Source organism: Podarcis liolepis (assembly GCF_965112155.1).
Source record: "Podarcis liolepis genome assembly, chromosome: Z".
In the NCBI taxonomy this organism is placed as follows: domain Eukaryota; kingdom Metazoa; phylum Chordata; class Lepidosauria; order Squamata; family Lacertidae; genus Podarcis; species Podarcis liolepis.
In genome coordinates, this window is record NC_139570.1 from 20794218 (window position 1) to 20809077 (window position 14860).

Consider the following 14860-nt stretch of genomic DNA (forward strand, 5'->3'; position numbering starts at 1 on the left):
AGTATAAGCAAAGGTTATGTGTTGGATCCAGGTTAAGTTAATCACACTTTAGTCCCATTGAAATCAAAGAAACAAGTTGGACACAACAACTTAACCTGGATCTAACCTGCCTAAAAGATAGATGGAGCTGATAAACATCAAGTTAGAGATCTGGTCCCACTTCTCTGCACAAAATCTATATATCTCATTTATATTTGGATCTCTATTTTATTGCAATTATAATTCCAGCTTTCTTCCAACATGGTAGTCTTCAAGCATGTACATTTGGGTTCCCAAGCAGTCTCCCATCCAAACACATACCAGGTCCAGACAAACAACCAACAGGTTGCTTGAAACCATGGCCTTCCTTCAAGGGAATTGATATACTTGAATGTGATCCCATTGTAGTTTTACAACAGCCCTATTGGTAGATTAAACCGAGGCTATGATTGACCTAAATTTGCCAGTGAACTTCATGGCTAAGTGAGGATTTGGACAAATGTCCTCCGTTCTACACCCCACTGCATCTCTGTATAACTTCCAAATCTAAAACTATAAACTGTAGGTCGTAACAGGAACAAGTATACAGATCAGCCTTACAGATCAGCTTTGCAGATCAGATAAAACCAGAGATCCTTTAAAATAATCCTATTACATAAGTATGCATATAAAATTGCCTGGTTTAAATTTGGAAAATCTCTGCAGCCAATGTAGATGAAGCTACTTGACTAGGAGGGCGGGATACAAATAAAAATTATTGTTGTTGTTCTTGCTGTTGTTATTATTATTACTATTATTATTTATTTCTAGTCTCACTTTGAATGGGACAATCAATTGTAGAGCAAGGGATATGTTCCACCTCCACAAATACATCCCACGTGAACAAATACAGCGCCTCCAATCACATTTCCATGGTGGCCATTTCCTTAGTAGACATTGTTTATTGCTGAAATCTAAATGCTGCACTTTTCATAAGCAAAGCATACCATTGAGAAGAGCACAGTGGTTGTGGCTTTCAATAAAATAGGCATAAATTAGGCAGCAGAGGCAAACATCCCTCAGTCTCTTTTTGAATAGCGCTTTGGCAGACTTGGGTTTATAATATGCTAAATATGCTGGTGCAAAGGCAAAAGGGCCTTGCATTGTAGCCTGCAAAGAACTACTAGATGGATTCTTTTGGAAGACTTTTTAAAGAGATTCTGTTTTCTTTGCTTTCCAGATTTCCATTTTGACTGTCCCACCTATGGAGCCAGGTCAGCCTGCTGTCTGCCTCATAGAACTATGTTCTTCAACCATGACATGCATGAAAAATACATGTGAGTACATGTTCTGACTTTGTTCTTTGTTATTGTGGCAAGAAAGGAAGTGCCAACTCTCAGTAGGAATGGCAAACACCCTATAAATTTCAGGAATGTAGCCAATACATGTTTGATAGCAGCATGCATATTTGTCCTGACTTACACTGGTGTGAAAGGGACTTGCAAGTAGTAGTAGTAGTAGATACAGCAGTAGATACACTCCAGGAACATGTCACCAACAGCTGCTCTCTGGCATAGATTCCTCTGTGTGTGTTCTTAGGGATGAGCAAATCTGTCAATTTCAGGTTCTGTTTCTTTTTTTCTAATTTTAAATTCAGTTTTCCACATTTGTTTGCAAATTCTTTTTTTATATTAAAAAGTTCTGAAAATCTATATATATATTTGCAAGCTGTTTTTCCTAATATGGTGCATTTTTGTATGCTGCTTTCACTTATATACCCTTTTTTGGATCCTTTTTTAGTATATTTATCTTTGTGTCCGTTTCTTAGGGTGTTAGGGGAGAAGTAGTACTTCTGGTGGGGGATGCACCATGCTCCTTCTGGGGTGGTTTGTCCACCTTTGGTCCCCACCCTGCACTCAGCTCTCACTTGCAGCTCCTGCAAACAGTCAGCATGTGACAGTGGCCACACATCAGGAACAGGTTTGACCTGCCAGCTAGACCAGGTGAGGGTAGCTGATGGGTCTCAAACCCTCGGTGAGTTAGAGACTTCCCCTGCATGCAAAGACATGCTCTGGTGGATTGAGCAGTCAAGACCGATTGTGGGTTCAGTGGTCAAGAAGGCAGTTTCTGCACATGCTATGGAGAGGCAGATAGGGCTTGTCAACCCGGGAACGAAGCCCATCTAGCAGAAGGAAAACTCATATCCTAAACCTTGTTGGAGCCTTCTCTTTTGGGAGTAGAAAAGGCTCAGGAGTAAACCCTACACAAATCTGGAGTGGAGTCCCTAAGACGCTTGGATGGCGCCTTGTGTGCCTCCTTTTGGCAACTCCTTCAGCCAAGCTACTGCCAAACATATTGCTCTGCTTTCCTTGGTACATGTCATCTGGGCATCTCAGGACATCACACACACTGCCCAGGCTAGCACTCCAGGGAGGTCAGCTAATGCAGCAGTTTGAATTCACTTCTGGAGGCACACTCAGTTGTCTGTTGAGACAAACAGATGCCAACAAGAACAACTTAGAGAATTGCATTGCAAAATTTGGAGAAATTTGATAGAAGATTCAATATAAAATTATCCCATATCCCCAGTATTTCTGCAATCTTCTGTTTCCATCAATCTCCCGAGCCCTTTATCTGCCCGGCCAAAACCCAATATGTAGCCAATTCTGTTACCTATTTAAATGGTTGCAGCTACAAAATGTAGCAGTAGTAAATGAGATTAATATATATGTATTTGCATAAGAATAGCTTAAAGGAAATGGGACCTTGTTAATACAGCAATAAAGTTTTTTTGATGATTTCTGTGTTTTAACAGTATATAATATATTGTATAGAAAAGTAATGACATTCCTGAAAAGGGCTTTGTGGCATTTCCTCTAAGAGATCTCCTTATTAGAAAGGTTTTTCAAATAAACTGCATTGAAATGCGGATGTTAAAGGTTGGAACAAATACTTGCCCAGGCAATTTAATTTCCTATCCATTTGCCTTTTCTTGACAACGGAACGTTTACTATTAAAGTTCTACTCTGAACATAATAAACTAAGGGGGTCTAAAACATAACTGTTTCCAGTTGCTTGGGGAATTTTTTTAAAAAAATTGAACTTCTGTATTATCGGTGGTATATTGACCTTGTGTGGGGTTCATTTTACAGGTAGAACTATCCTGCTTGCACAGTGGGATGGATGGGTGGAAGTTGGAATAACTAGTGAGAGATGAGAGACCTTTCTCATACCCAGTTGCTTACAGTGGGGGGGGGGGATAGACAGGGCAAATATCACTTAAGGACCTTTCCAGGTAGTGTGTCATCAGCTGCTGTCTCAAAATGCCACAAGCTCACACCAAACCTGCTCATTGTGTGTCCCAAAAAACTGAACATACATTTAGTTAAAGAACTCAGTGCCAGCATAGGTGAGACACCCACTTTCTCTACTTTCCAAGATTAATAAATTGCAAACAATGAAAACTAAGGAAGTTCTGCACTAGTTTGAGAAGTAGCTGTTCTTATGATCTGCCTATAGACTTTGTGTGTTTTCCCCACTACCACCTTTTGTTATTAAAAATCACTTTAATAAGCTTTTATTAAAAAGTCTATAATTATGTATTTACACTTCAGGTCAATTGGACTGCTAATGCTCATTCATTAAAATGACAGGTGGTTAGCTAATTTTTATATATATTAAAAAAAACTCTATTATAGCACACCACAGGAAGCCCATATCTTCAAGGCATTAGCACTTAGCTTTTCTTCTCTAGTCAATGAGTTTACAACTGTATTGCCAAATGGAGGGTAAACACCCATCACATTCCTCTGCCCTGCTTGCCCCATCTGGTTATGGCTGTTCTCAAACATTTTTAAAGTGTTCCTTTAGCTTCAATGGGTGCAGTCCCCACCCCCCAAGTTAGCATCTATGTTTTTTTCCCCATTTTGCAAACTTCTTGCTATTGTCATTGTGCTGTCATGAATATAGCTTTCAGCTTGGACATTGAGTTCCATGTTCAAATCTCTACCTGGCTATTATTTATTTATATATTTACCACATACCGTATTTTTTGCTCTATAAGACTCACTTTTTCCCTCCTAAAAAGTAAGGGGAAATGTGTGTGCATCTTAGGGAGCGAATGCAGGCTGCGCAGCTATCCCGGAAGCCAGAACAGCAAGAGGGATTGCTGCTTTCACTGCGCAGTGATCCCTCTAGCTGTTCTGGCTTCTGAGATTCAGAATATTTTTTTTCTTGTTTTCCTCCTCCAAAAACTAGGTGCGTCTTGTGGTCTGGTGTGTCTTATAGAGCGAAAAATACGGTAGTTTTCTAAGCAGTTTACAAGTATATAATTACACAAGCATATGAAAATACAAACATCTATAATTAAGAAATGCAATGAAACAATCTGAGTTGGCCAGATGTGTATGAATCTATGATCTAATTGTGTCTGGATTTTGGACAAAGCATAAAGAATATTTCCCTTTCCCTTTTATTTTTTTGGATGTTTGCTGTTAATGGTTATTAACATGGTTGATCTCTTCCACTCATTTATGCAAGATAAGCATGCAGATACACCTTGGGTCACATGGTGCAGAAGACAGGCATGTAATTGATGTTGCCCGCTGAGTGGAACCAAACTCCCTTCTTCGTGTCCTAAGTACTGAGAGCACTTTCCAACACTAGTCATATTCAGAGTTGACCCATTGAAATCAATGGGCCAGTGTGGTGTAGTGGTTAAGAGCGGTGGACTCGTAATCTGGTGAACTGGGTTCACGTCCCCGCTCCTCCACATGCAGCTGCTGGGTGACCTTGGGCTAGTCACACTTCCCTGAAGTCTCTCAGCCTCACTCACCTCACAGAGTGTTTGTTGTGGGGGAGGAAGGGAAAGGAGATTGTTAGCTGCTTTGAAACTCCTTAGGGTAGTGATAAAACGGGGTATCAAATCCAAACTACTACTACAACTCTTCTTCTTCTTCTTCTTCTTCTTCTTCTTCTTCTTCTTCTTCTTCGTCCATTGATTTCAGTGGGTATACCCAGAGTATGGCTGATGTAGGATTTCCCTTAGGCCAGTTGTTCCCAACTGGTAGTCCATGGACCCCAGGGTGTCCACGTAACCCATCCAGGGGGGCCTTGGCACCATTCACATAACAAAAACTACCGTAGAGATATCAAAAGGGGGGGCCCATGGCTTGGGATTTGAAAATCAGGGGGTCCACAATACATAGCTAATTGGAAACCACTGCCTTAGGCTATACAGACAGGGTGCCCTCCCCAGCCCTAAATGAATTACTCAAAGACCAGCAGTGGCACACTGTATAACTAATTTAGTTAAACCCAATTACATCAGAGAGACACTGCCAATGCGGGGGGGGGGCATGCTAGTGGCTCATAGCAGTAACATCACATGTGATCCGATAATTATATAGTAAATTAAAGTGAACTTCAATTATTGTGGTTTTAATAGAAAAAAAAAGATTTTATGGCAAACGTTCTACAAAATAGCAAACGCTTCAGTTTTCTCTGCATTTGCTTATTTATTTATTTTTAAAATTATATCACTCCTTTTTATTATTTAAGAATTCTGAATGCATATGGGATGAATAGGTTAAACAATAATAAAAGTTAAGCATTAAAATGTAGATTCCAAAAAGTCAAATGATAAAACAAGCAAAGCAAATAGTCAAGATGAATCTCAAATTTAAAGTGTGGACAGGTGTTTTTTTTAACCTAAAAATGATTAGAATGCTCTGGGGGAGCATCCACAGAGGTGCAGCAACCAGCCACAGTGGCTGTAGTTCTACCTCCAGTTATCACAGTATGACTCTGAATGCCAGTTGCTGGAAGAAATTGCAGGCAGGGAGTGTGTGTTATGCTCAGGTTCCGCTTGCAGTTTTCTTTTAGACATCTGGCTGGCCACTTTGAGAACAGTGTTGGATCAGATAGGCCTTTGGCCTGATTCAGCAAGGTTCTTCTTCTGCTGTCTATAGAGCCTTCTTATTTGTGATGATCACTTCTGGAGACCCTACTCTGGGAAACCTTGGAAGGGAATCTAGACGATGGAATTGTCCATCACAAGATGGTAGAGGAACTGGATGCTATTGAGGCATGCAATGGCAGTGGCCAGACTCAGCATTCAAAACTTCTCTGTTCTTCATATTCAAAATGCAAGCTTCTTTCTTTAAAATTTTTAGGGAGAGGTTGTTGTTGGGTTGTTGTTGTTGTTGTTGTTTTAAAAAAAGGCTTATCCAGTTCTTTTAGAAAGCAGGGACAAAGATTGATTTTTGCATATTAATAGCTGAAATAGTGTTTAAGGTATTTTACTCATGACTTGATTTCAGTTGGTGGTGCTTGCTTCTTCTTCTTTTTAATTGTTGTCACCTGGGTTGGAAATTATTTTAAATTGCAAAGCTATGTGCAATTTTAAATGCAGTTCAGGGTGGATTCACATGACCACGTTTTAGTGCAATGAGGAAGTTTACCATGCCATATCACTGCCATTGAATGTTGTTGTCCCAAGAAAGTTGCAGCTTCTTCGCCCCAGAAGAAGACTGGTCTGATAAACGCTGCACTGTCTCCACGTGATACAGCCCAGTTCCAAGCTGACCTACACTTTTAACACTAATAGTCAAAATTGTGAATGCCAGGCTGTGGAGTATCCTAAAAGTGCCTTTCTATCCCATTCCAACAGATTTGGTGCATTTAACTTGTTCGTCCATTAAAACTGCTAAAGAAGATTTGGAGCCTGTTGTGGGCCAGTTGTTCAGTGAAAGTACAGAAACAGGTAAATGCTTTGTTTTGTTTTACTTTAAAACAAAAGTCATGCTTTACAATCTTCTCTCTCAGCCCAAGTTGATTGACAGCCATTCTACCACTTAGGTATCAGAAGTCACGTCAAAAGCCTTGCTGATTATGTGTGTGCATCTTTTTATTTACTTTATGTTTTATCAGACAAAATGAGAAGCTAGTTCTATGTGCATCTCTGGATGTGCCATGGTCCTCCTATGGTGACTGTCCAGGTTCAGTATTGTCTGGGGAGGCACTTGCTTTGGAGTGCCATGGGACTTAATCATGCAGAATAACAACAAATTACACTATAAATTTGTAGGGCTATTTATTTATGCAGGTATTACTTTTTCAACTCCCATTAGCAGACCAGAGAGACGGTTCATATATACACTGCAAATCCATTTTCTATTGCTCCCAATTCATCTCCCGTAATTTAACTTAAAGAGAGAAAAAAAACCTGAAACCAAACCAGCATTGTACAGATCTGAAAAAAACACACCTCGGAATACGAAAAAGTGGTTAGATTGCCACTTAGCATCATCTTGTCCTTTCCCTCCTGCCTCCTTCTTAACATTAATCTTAATGCTTAAAGTGATCTGGTTTTGAAGTGATGTATTGTTTAGAAGCTGCCTGAAATTCTTTTGGAGGAACTCTGTGATCAGGAGGGTCCTCAGGTGCACTGAGGCACTGAGAAGCTAGTTTTCACTGACACATAGGCCTTTTTATCATCAAGATGAGGTAGTGGTCATATTTTAATTAAAATGTCAGAACAAATACTGTTGGAGTTATTGAAAATGAATCACCAGATAAAGTGAGCACTGGGCCATGGCAGGTCAGAGAAGCAAAGTCACCTGAAGAAGAGGACTCTATTCATTTTCTTGCCTAAATGAGGAAGAAGTAACTTCTTTTTTTTTTTAAGAGTACTAGGAACTTTTAATAATATTTTTAAAAGAATGCACTGCATCAGGTTTATGCTGGTTGACTATCCCTTCCGAATAGATTGGAAAAGGTAAACTGCTCTCTCCTTGAGAACAGTCATTATACATCTGTTTAAACACACACACACACACACACAGAGAGAGAGAGAGAGAGAGAGAGAGAGAGAGAGATTAGTTGTCCTGTGCTTGCCTTTTAAAAATACCTTCAAACCTCTGTTCTTATCTATTATGAAAGGTTTCTTTCTTTCTAAGCAATGTGAGCATAGCATTTGTTTTAAATTTTATTTCAGGGGTGTGTGTGTTTCCCCCTCTTCCCTGCCTTAAAAGCCTCAGGGTTGGTTACCGCTTCTTTCCCAGTCGTGTACACATAATTAAAATGCAGAGCAGCAAGACTTAATATTCCCAAACAGAAAGCCAATAACAAATCCTGGATGACTGCTCATGGTCTCTGTGTGTGGGAAATGAAACAAGAGCCCAAGTTCAGATGATACAGGTGTGCTTGTGTTATCTGTGACATGGCAGAGCAGGGGAGATGTACCACAGGAAATTTTGAGCAGGGTGTACCAGCACACTGCTTGTTCATGTTAAACTATGGTTTGTTATAACCTGTGGTTTAATATGATGTGCAATTAGGGCCATAGCAACTGGCCGCAAGTTGCCTAGTGAGCTTCATGCATAAGTGTGGATTTGAAACCAAATATTCTCAGTCCAACATACCACCCTCATTGCTACAGAATTATATATACACACATCTGAACAGGGCCCCTGAAAAGCTATCTGTGTGTGGAATATACCACCTAAGTAAGATCCTGTGTATGAGGTCAGCCACTGCTTCCTGAGGCAGTAAAGGCTGGTATCCTCCATTGTTTTGAAGGCGTGCTAGTCTGTGGCTTGCTGTTTATAACAGCCTGTGACGCCTTGGATCCATTTTGAGCCCTAAAACCCATACTGGAGTGCTTAAGCAGTGGGCTCATCCTCCTTAGTTAATCTCAATGCCCATGAACACTCTCTGCTCTGAGTGAAACCCCTTCTAGGAGATACTCTACATCTCCTTGAATATGGTTTTCTACCCAGTTTGAGGTTCAAAACTTTCTCAAGGAACTCTATGATTCCCATGGGCCCCTGAATTAATCAGTCTGATGCTTTGTTCACTGTATGCAGCTGTAAGTAACCACATTAAGGTTCCTTTTTGCAAAGCCATATTTAATAACCAGAAGCAGGGGGGCTCTCAGATGCTTTCGGATATCCATTTCAGAGAGACTTATTACACAACCAGGGTACCAGCAACAAAAGGGCCTCGTCCATAATCCCCAAAGGTGGGAGAATCTAGAGCACAACCTCCAATAATTTGCCTTTCCAACATTTTGCTGTACTGTACAAGTCTTGCTGCATTTTAATTCCAGTGAGTAAAATCTTCCCCCTGTTGTTCCAGAAAGTGAAGGCGCAGGAGAAGGGCAAAAGCCTCAGATTCTCTGGTCGGTATATTTCAACATGAGAGACTCCTCTGGTGTAGACAGGACATCCTATGCCAATTTGCCTCCCAACATCTATGTTTGTTCTGGGCCAGACAACGCATTGGGAAATGACTGTGCTGTCAAACAGGTAAGGGAGGTGTCCCACATTTTTCAGCTTTTGACTGAGGAACATTCAGGGTGATGGTATACTGCAGGGTTGTAATACCTATTTTGTTTTGTGGGCAAGTCCAGAAATAGAGGCAAGTGGGGTTTCTGCAACAAAATGTGCATGTGTTGGCTTATGTAGACCACTTAGAGGTTATGGATGATTAAACCACATATAAATCCTGTTAATTAAAATTAAAGTAAGTTAGATGTGACTCGGGGCTGAAAAAAAGAACAAGCTAGCATCAAAGACAGGAGTCCTATTTACTTTTAGAACTGCAACCAATGTCTGTTGCAAGTACCAGTGGAGCACAAGGCTTCTGCATGTATTTGAGTGCTGGACTTGGCCTGGGAGGAGGTCTGAGAGCAGTAAACTGCCTTTTGCTGCAACCTGAGAGAGGCAGAGGGATTGACTGAGACTCTAGACTCATGGTTCCCAATGTGGGGCAATTTGATTTTTAAGGGAAGGCAATTCGAGAATGAGTTATTAACAGTGAATGGCCTTTTAGGCTTCCTCCATGTGAGTTCACCATGTGAGTTCGGGATTTTAGAGATGCTTAGGTGGAGCATGGCCAAAAAAAGGTTGGGAACCACTTCTCTAGACCAATCTAGCGAAACTTACCGGAAGAATAAGAAATCAAGATAACAAATTTTAATAAAAGAATGGAAATGGTTTATTGAATATTTACAGATACATTGCAAACAGATAAAAACATTAGCAGGATTATTATAATAACCTGCAGTTTCATAAGAATATGTATTTAAAGTAGATAATTTAATGAGCAAATTAAATGAATTTGGATATGCAGAAGATATTAAAAAATAAATTTCAGGAACTGAAGAAAGAGGCGGAAGGAAGTCAAACTTTGAAATGTTAAATTGATTGTAAAACTAATAAAATTTGGAAAGCATAAAAACTTAAAAAAACAAGAGATTCTAGATCAGTCTCAGCCCCTCCTTTGACCTACAGTGTGCACAGTGTATTGTATTGTGTTGCAGCGCTGCCTTAAGCTACTCTCTCCCTCTCCCACTTACTGCTCATATGACAGCGAACTACACTGCAAGGTTGTTGCATGCTACTCTCACAGCCCAACCTGCTAAATGGGGATAGGAGAAATAGGGAACACTTTAGGATTGTTATAAACCATTCAGGATTGTTATGAACAAGTCTGACCTGCAGTATTCAATGTTAAATACACCATGGGGCTGTCTAAAGCCACTCTCTCTAGCCCTTCCAGCCTGCCATATGGAAACATTAAACTGCCTTTGCTTTGGAATTTCTATTAGCAGGGCTGTTAGTTAAATGCTTCACACAGTAAGAGCTGAGTTACAGAGAGTGAGGAGTCTTCTCTATTGGGTTTGGAGGGGGCTATGTGTCTCTTGGATATATCAATTAATTGGCTATGGGCAGCTTTCAATTCCATACCCAAGGACATTTAATTATAGCTTCTTAATGTGAACTGGGAAACGACCTACCCCGACAATGGGATGGTTCCATCGGTCCTTTTTATATGCATAAACATTTTCCCACACCCTCTTCTGCTGGCTCATATGGGCTTGAGGAATTGGGGGTGGGAGGAGGGAAGAAATGGAGCAAAGGTAGACAGCAGAAGAGAAGGTTATATAGAATAGACAGCCTCCTTGTCTGTGCTGTTTCCTTTCTTCCACCCTAGTTCCATTATGATGGAGACAGTTGGTGTGTTGTAGGAAGACAGGTGGTTAGAAATGATTTCTCCAAGCCTTCAAATTTCACCCCCCCCCCAAAAAAAATATTAAACAACCTTTCTTGGTCTTTTGGAAGCAGGGAGGAAGCTTGGGCGTTTCCCCCCAAATTCATCTAAGAAGATTTTGCTAGAGTTCACCCAGTTCTAGAAATAAATAATCTCCAGCAGTATCTTTTTTATAAAAAAGGAGGGAGGAAAAGATAATTTATTAATATTATCACAGAAGCCGTCTGCTTCCAATATAAGTCTTTGATCTTCATCTTTTATCCTCTTACCAGTCAAATTATTGCCTTGTAAAACAAAATTAAGGCTACTATTAGCCTTTGAATATACAGATCAGATGTGAGCATTCAGGCTGTGTCAGCTGTTCTGTTAAAAAGCCCATTGATAACGGCCATAGGGAGGGCAACTGCAGCTGCTTAAAATTTCTTGCATATATTCTCACTTGGCCTGAGTCATTTAAAAATTAATGGTTGCTATAGCCTTGTGAGCGTAAGAAGTTGTGCATGTTATCCTTGCATGCTCACTCGGACAGACATGGCTGAAAATGTGTCTATGTAGTCCTATCTGGTTATCAGAATGTAAAAATATATGCTGCTCACTTAGCTCTCTTCCATTTGAAATCAGTGGGGTTTAGAAGTGTTCAACCCTGGCAGCATTGTGCCCATAATTATATATATAGCTCTTAATCTTTAACTCGGTGGTAGGTGAAATGATGCCTTTGTTATCTTCCCCCTGGCACTTATGAAGCCTTTGAGTCCCAACTCTCTGCCCTTCTTGGTCTTGAGATGGTAAGGGTGGCAACCTTTTTCTACCTTGAAAAATACATACAGTGGAAGGAGGAAGTTGGAAGAGTGACACTCTTTCCCACTTCCTCTTTCAGCTCTGTGTGCTTTTCAAGGCTCAAATGAATTCTACAGCTTTTCCAAGGGATCTGAGTAAAGTCCAAGTGTGTGCATGCACACATTTTCTCCTTTTTCTGTTTCTTAGGGAGAGATGAGTATGAATGAATAAAGAAAGTACTTGGGTATCTCTTAGGAGCACTATTGTGAACAAGCACGTGGCGAGGCAGATGTGAAATATGGTTTTGTTGCTTGTGGACACACCACAATATGCATGTGGATTGGTTTGTAATCTCAGCCAGTAAAGAGGTTAACTAAATGTTTGCTTCCTTCCAAATAGGCTGAGGCCATATTTCAAGAGATGTTTCCCAGTGAGGAATTCTGCCCACCACCCCCAAATCCAGAAGATATCATCTATGATGGAGACGGGACTCAGCCAGAAGATCCTGGGTTTGGTAATCCATCTGAGACCAATCCAGAGACTTTGCCTGAGAAAAGCACTGAAGAGAGTGAAAGTCCCTCTGAAGAGTGAATGGATGGCAAGGCCAAGACTGAACTCATTTCACCATGGTGTCTGGGGAAGCTTGACCCAGTCCAAAGTGCAGCCAAACAACCAGTTTGTCATACACAAAATGTAACCCCAGCAATCCTAGCGGGACTTTACAGAGTTGCTTAATAGCTTGATTTGAGTTGGCACAGGAGAGTCTTGTCCAAAGCTATGTCCTGAAACATAACTCCATTCTTGACTCATTTTTCCTGGAAATACAGTTTATCAGTTTGTAAATAAGGCATTCCGTCATTCCACAGAATTGCAGTTTTGCCAAAGTCAGCAGCAGCACAACATATGGAACTCAGTTTGCTCTACAGGAAGTGTGGGGAAATTTTTTTTAACTGAAAACAGCTATTGGGTTAGACTAGTAGGTGCTAGGCTAGGAGTATCCACTGTGGTTCCCTTCAGTTGTTGCAAGACTATAGTTCCCACCATCCCTGACCATGTTGAGGCTGATGGAGCTGGAGCCTGAAGTCTAGAGGGAGACACACTTGCTACTCCTGCACTAGACACTGAACATTCAGTTGTTAGTGATCTAGCAGAAGCTCACCAAAAGGAAAAGATCCAAGTGTTTTCTGTTTGTTTGTTTGTTTGTTTGTTTGTTTGTTTGTTTGACTGGCTTGCAGAATATCACAGAAGTGGTTTTTAAGCTTTTCTGTCATATACTCAGTAGAAATGCAAAATAAATACATCTTTTAATAGATTTCTTGGAAATGGTTGTTTGGTAGCACCTGGGTGCCAGCTCACTGGATCACTTTCAAGAACTGAGCTATATTTCTCACCATCTATTTGTTTTTGGTTTTTTTCCCCAAAGACAGCACAAGTTTACTTGGTTGATGCTCAAAAGTACTGAGCCAAAAGTATTGGTTGAAAAGTACATCTCTGAAGCAGGGCTTGTTTTTGCAAGTGCCCTCTGAGAAACCTCATAGCCACTAATATTCTTTCTTAGTTATGCTAGAGTGGGAATGGGAAACCTGTCACACACAGTATTGTTGGGCTCCCAACTCTCATCAGCCCAAGCCAGCATGGCCAATCAACTGGGGTGATGAAAGTGGTAGCCCCAACAGCATCTAGGAGGCCACATGTTCCTCATCCTTGAGAGACAGTTGGAAACTGGCCTTTGTAAATATATAAGACAATCTGTCTGAGAATCCAATACAGGAGAAAAGGACAAGAGGTGATTCTGTGCTGCTGAATCTAAAAAGCCAACTAATAAGTCAGAATTAGTAACCATTTGCACAGCACTTACATTATGCAAAAATGTTTTACATTCTTGTTGGTTTTTCAAGTGGTGCTATCTTGCTATTCCCATTTTACAGGTGAGAGCCTGAGGCCCAGGATGAAGCAACAGATATATTTATGGTTAATATTTGTAAGAAGAGACAGGCTGTGGTAGACAAACTCAGGTAGCAGAGCTTAAATTGGGTTGCGTAAAGCCCGGGTAGCATTTCAGCTACTATGTAGCTCACTGCACTGACGTTTTAAAATTCGGCTCCTTAATAAAGGCCACAAATGCCCCTCATGATGAATATGCAGTTTGGGTGGGAGATAGCTAGGTCATTGGTCCGTGATACAGCCCTTCAGTGCTTGAGCCTATGTGATTGCTTTGTGCCACAAAAGTAAGTTTATTCCATAAACATAACAATTACGTTCAGCACAGTAAAGCAAGATGCAGCTATCAATGACACACAGCCTTTCTGTACGAAAACGGTGGCTCAAATTCATTTCATTCGCTAGGTAGTTCTTGTGGCGTTTGCAATTAAGCTGTTATTTATGCTGGGTAAGAGAGAGAGTCTGCCTATTTTTCCTTCGCCATTGCTGCTCCTATGCATAAATCAGAAAGCATGAATGTAGCCCAATTAGATTTGAACGTTTACAAATCAATACGGGAGCCAAAATGAGGGCTTGCTCCCAAGAGCTTTCAAGAACGAAGTTCCTACAGAAAATTTATTTTCTTTTTTTAATTTGGAAATGAACTTTAGTATAAGAAATTAAAGGTTTGCTTGCAAGCGTGTTTCCATGTTTCATTATGGTTGTGAATATTAATGCAAAATGGTGTGTCACTTTATTTTGTTATTGTTTTGTGTAGATGTTCTGTTCAAATTGTTTCATGGAACTCCTTGCCATCTACAAAAACAGCTATCTTCTTGCTTTTTTTTTGGTGGGAGGGCAGATAATTTTGTTGAATTTTTCAGGGGGCAGAAGGTTGGTGCTTAACTAAATATGGCCATGGGGTTTTTTCTTTTATACTTTTTCCTTTAAAAAAAAAGCCTCTCACACTCTGCCATCTCCACAGGCTCCCTGTCCATCTGCCCTTCCTGGATTGCCTATGGGAGAATGTTAGATCATTGTGTTCTTCTACTGAGACTCCAGGTATGGCCAAGGAACCTGCACAGATGCAGAGTGGAGAGAGGCTTTAAAAATGGGGGGTAGGAAGTAAAAGGAAGAATGGTCCCAGGTC

The 14860-nt window shown here is 40.6% G+C and overlaps 1 protein-coding gene across 1 annotated transcript in view; it reads left to right on the plus strand.

Moving 5' to 3' along the window:
- CHM (CHM Rab escort protein) overlaps nt 1–14408 on the plus strand; it is a 72459-nt gene extending 58051 nt beyond the window's left edge. The window contains exons 12-15 of the mRNA XM_083484734.1: nt 1199–1295; nt 6629–6721; nt 9097–9266; nt 12190–14408. Of these exons, the coding sequence (XP_083340860.1) occupies nt 1199–1295; nt 6629–6721; nt 9097–9266; nt 12190–12381 (552 nt within the window). The 3' untranslated portion in view covers nt 12382–14408. The remainder of the gene's footprint in view (nt 1–1198; nt 1296–6628; nt 6722–9096; nt 9267–12189) is intronic.
- The last annotated feature ends 452 nt before the right edge of the window (nt 14409–14860 follow it).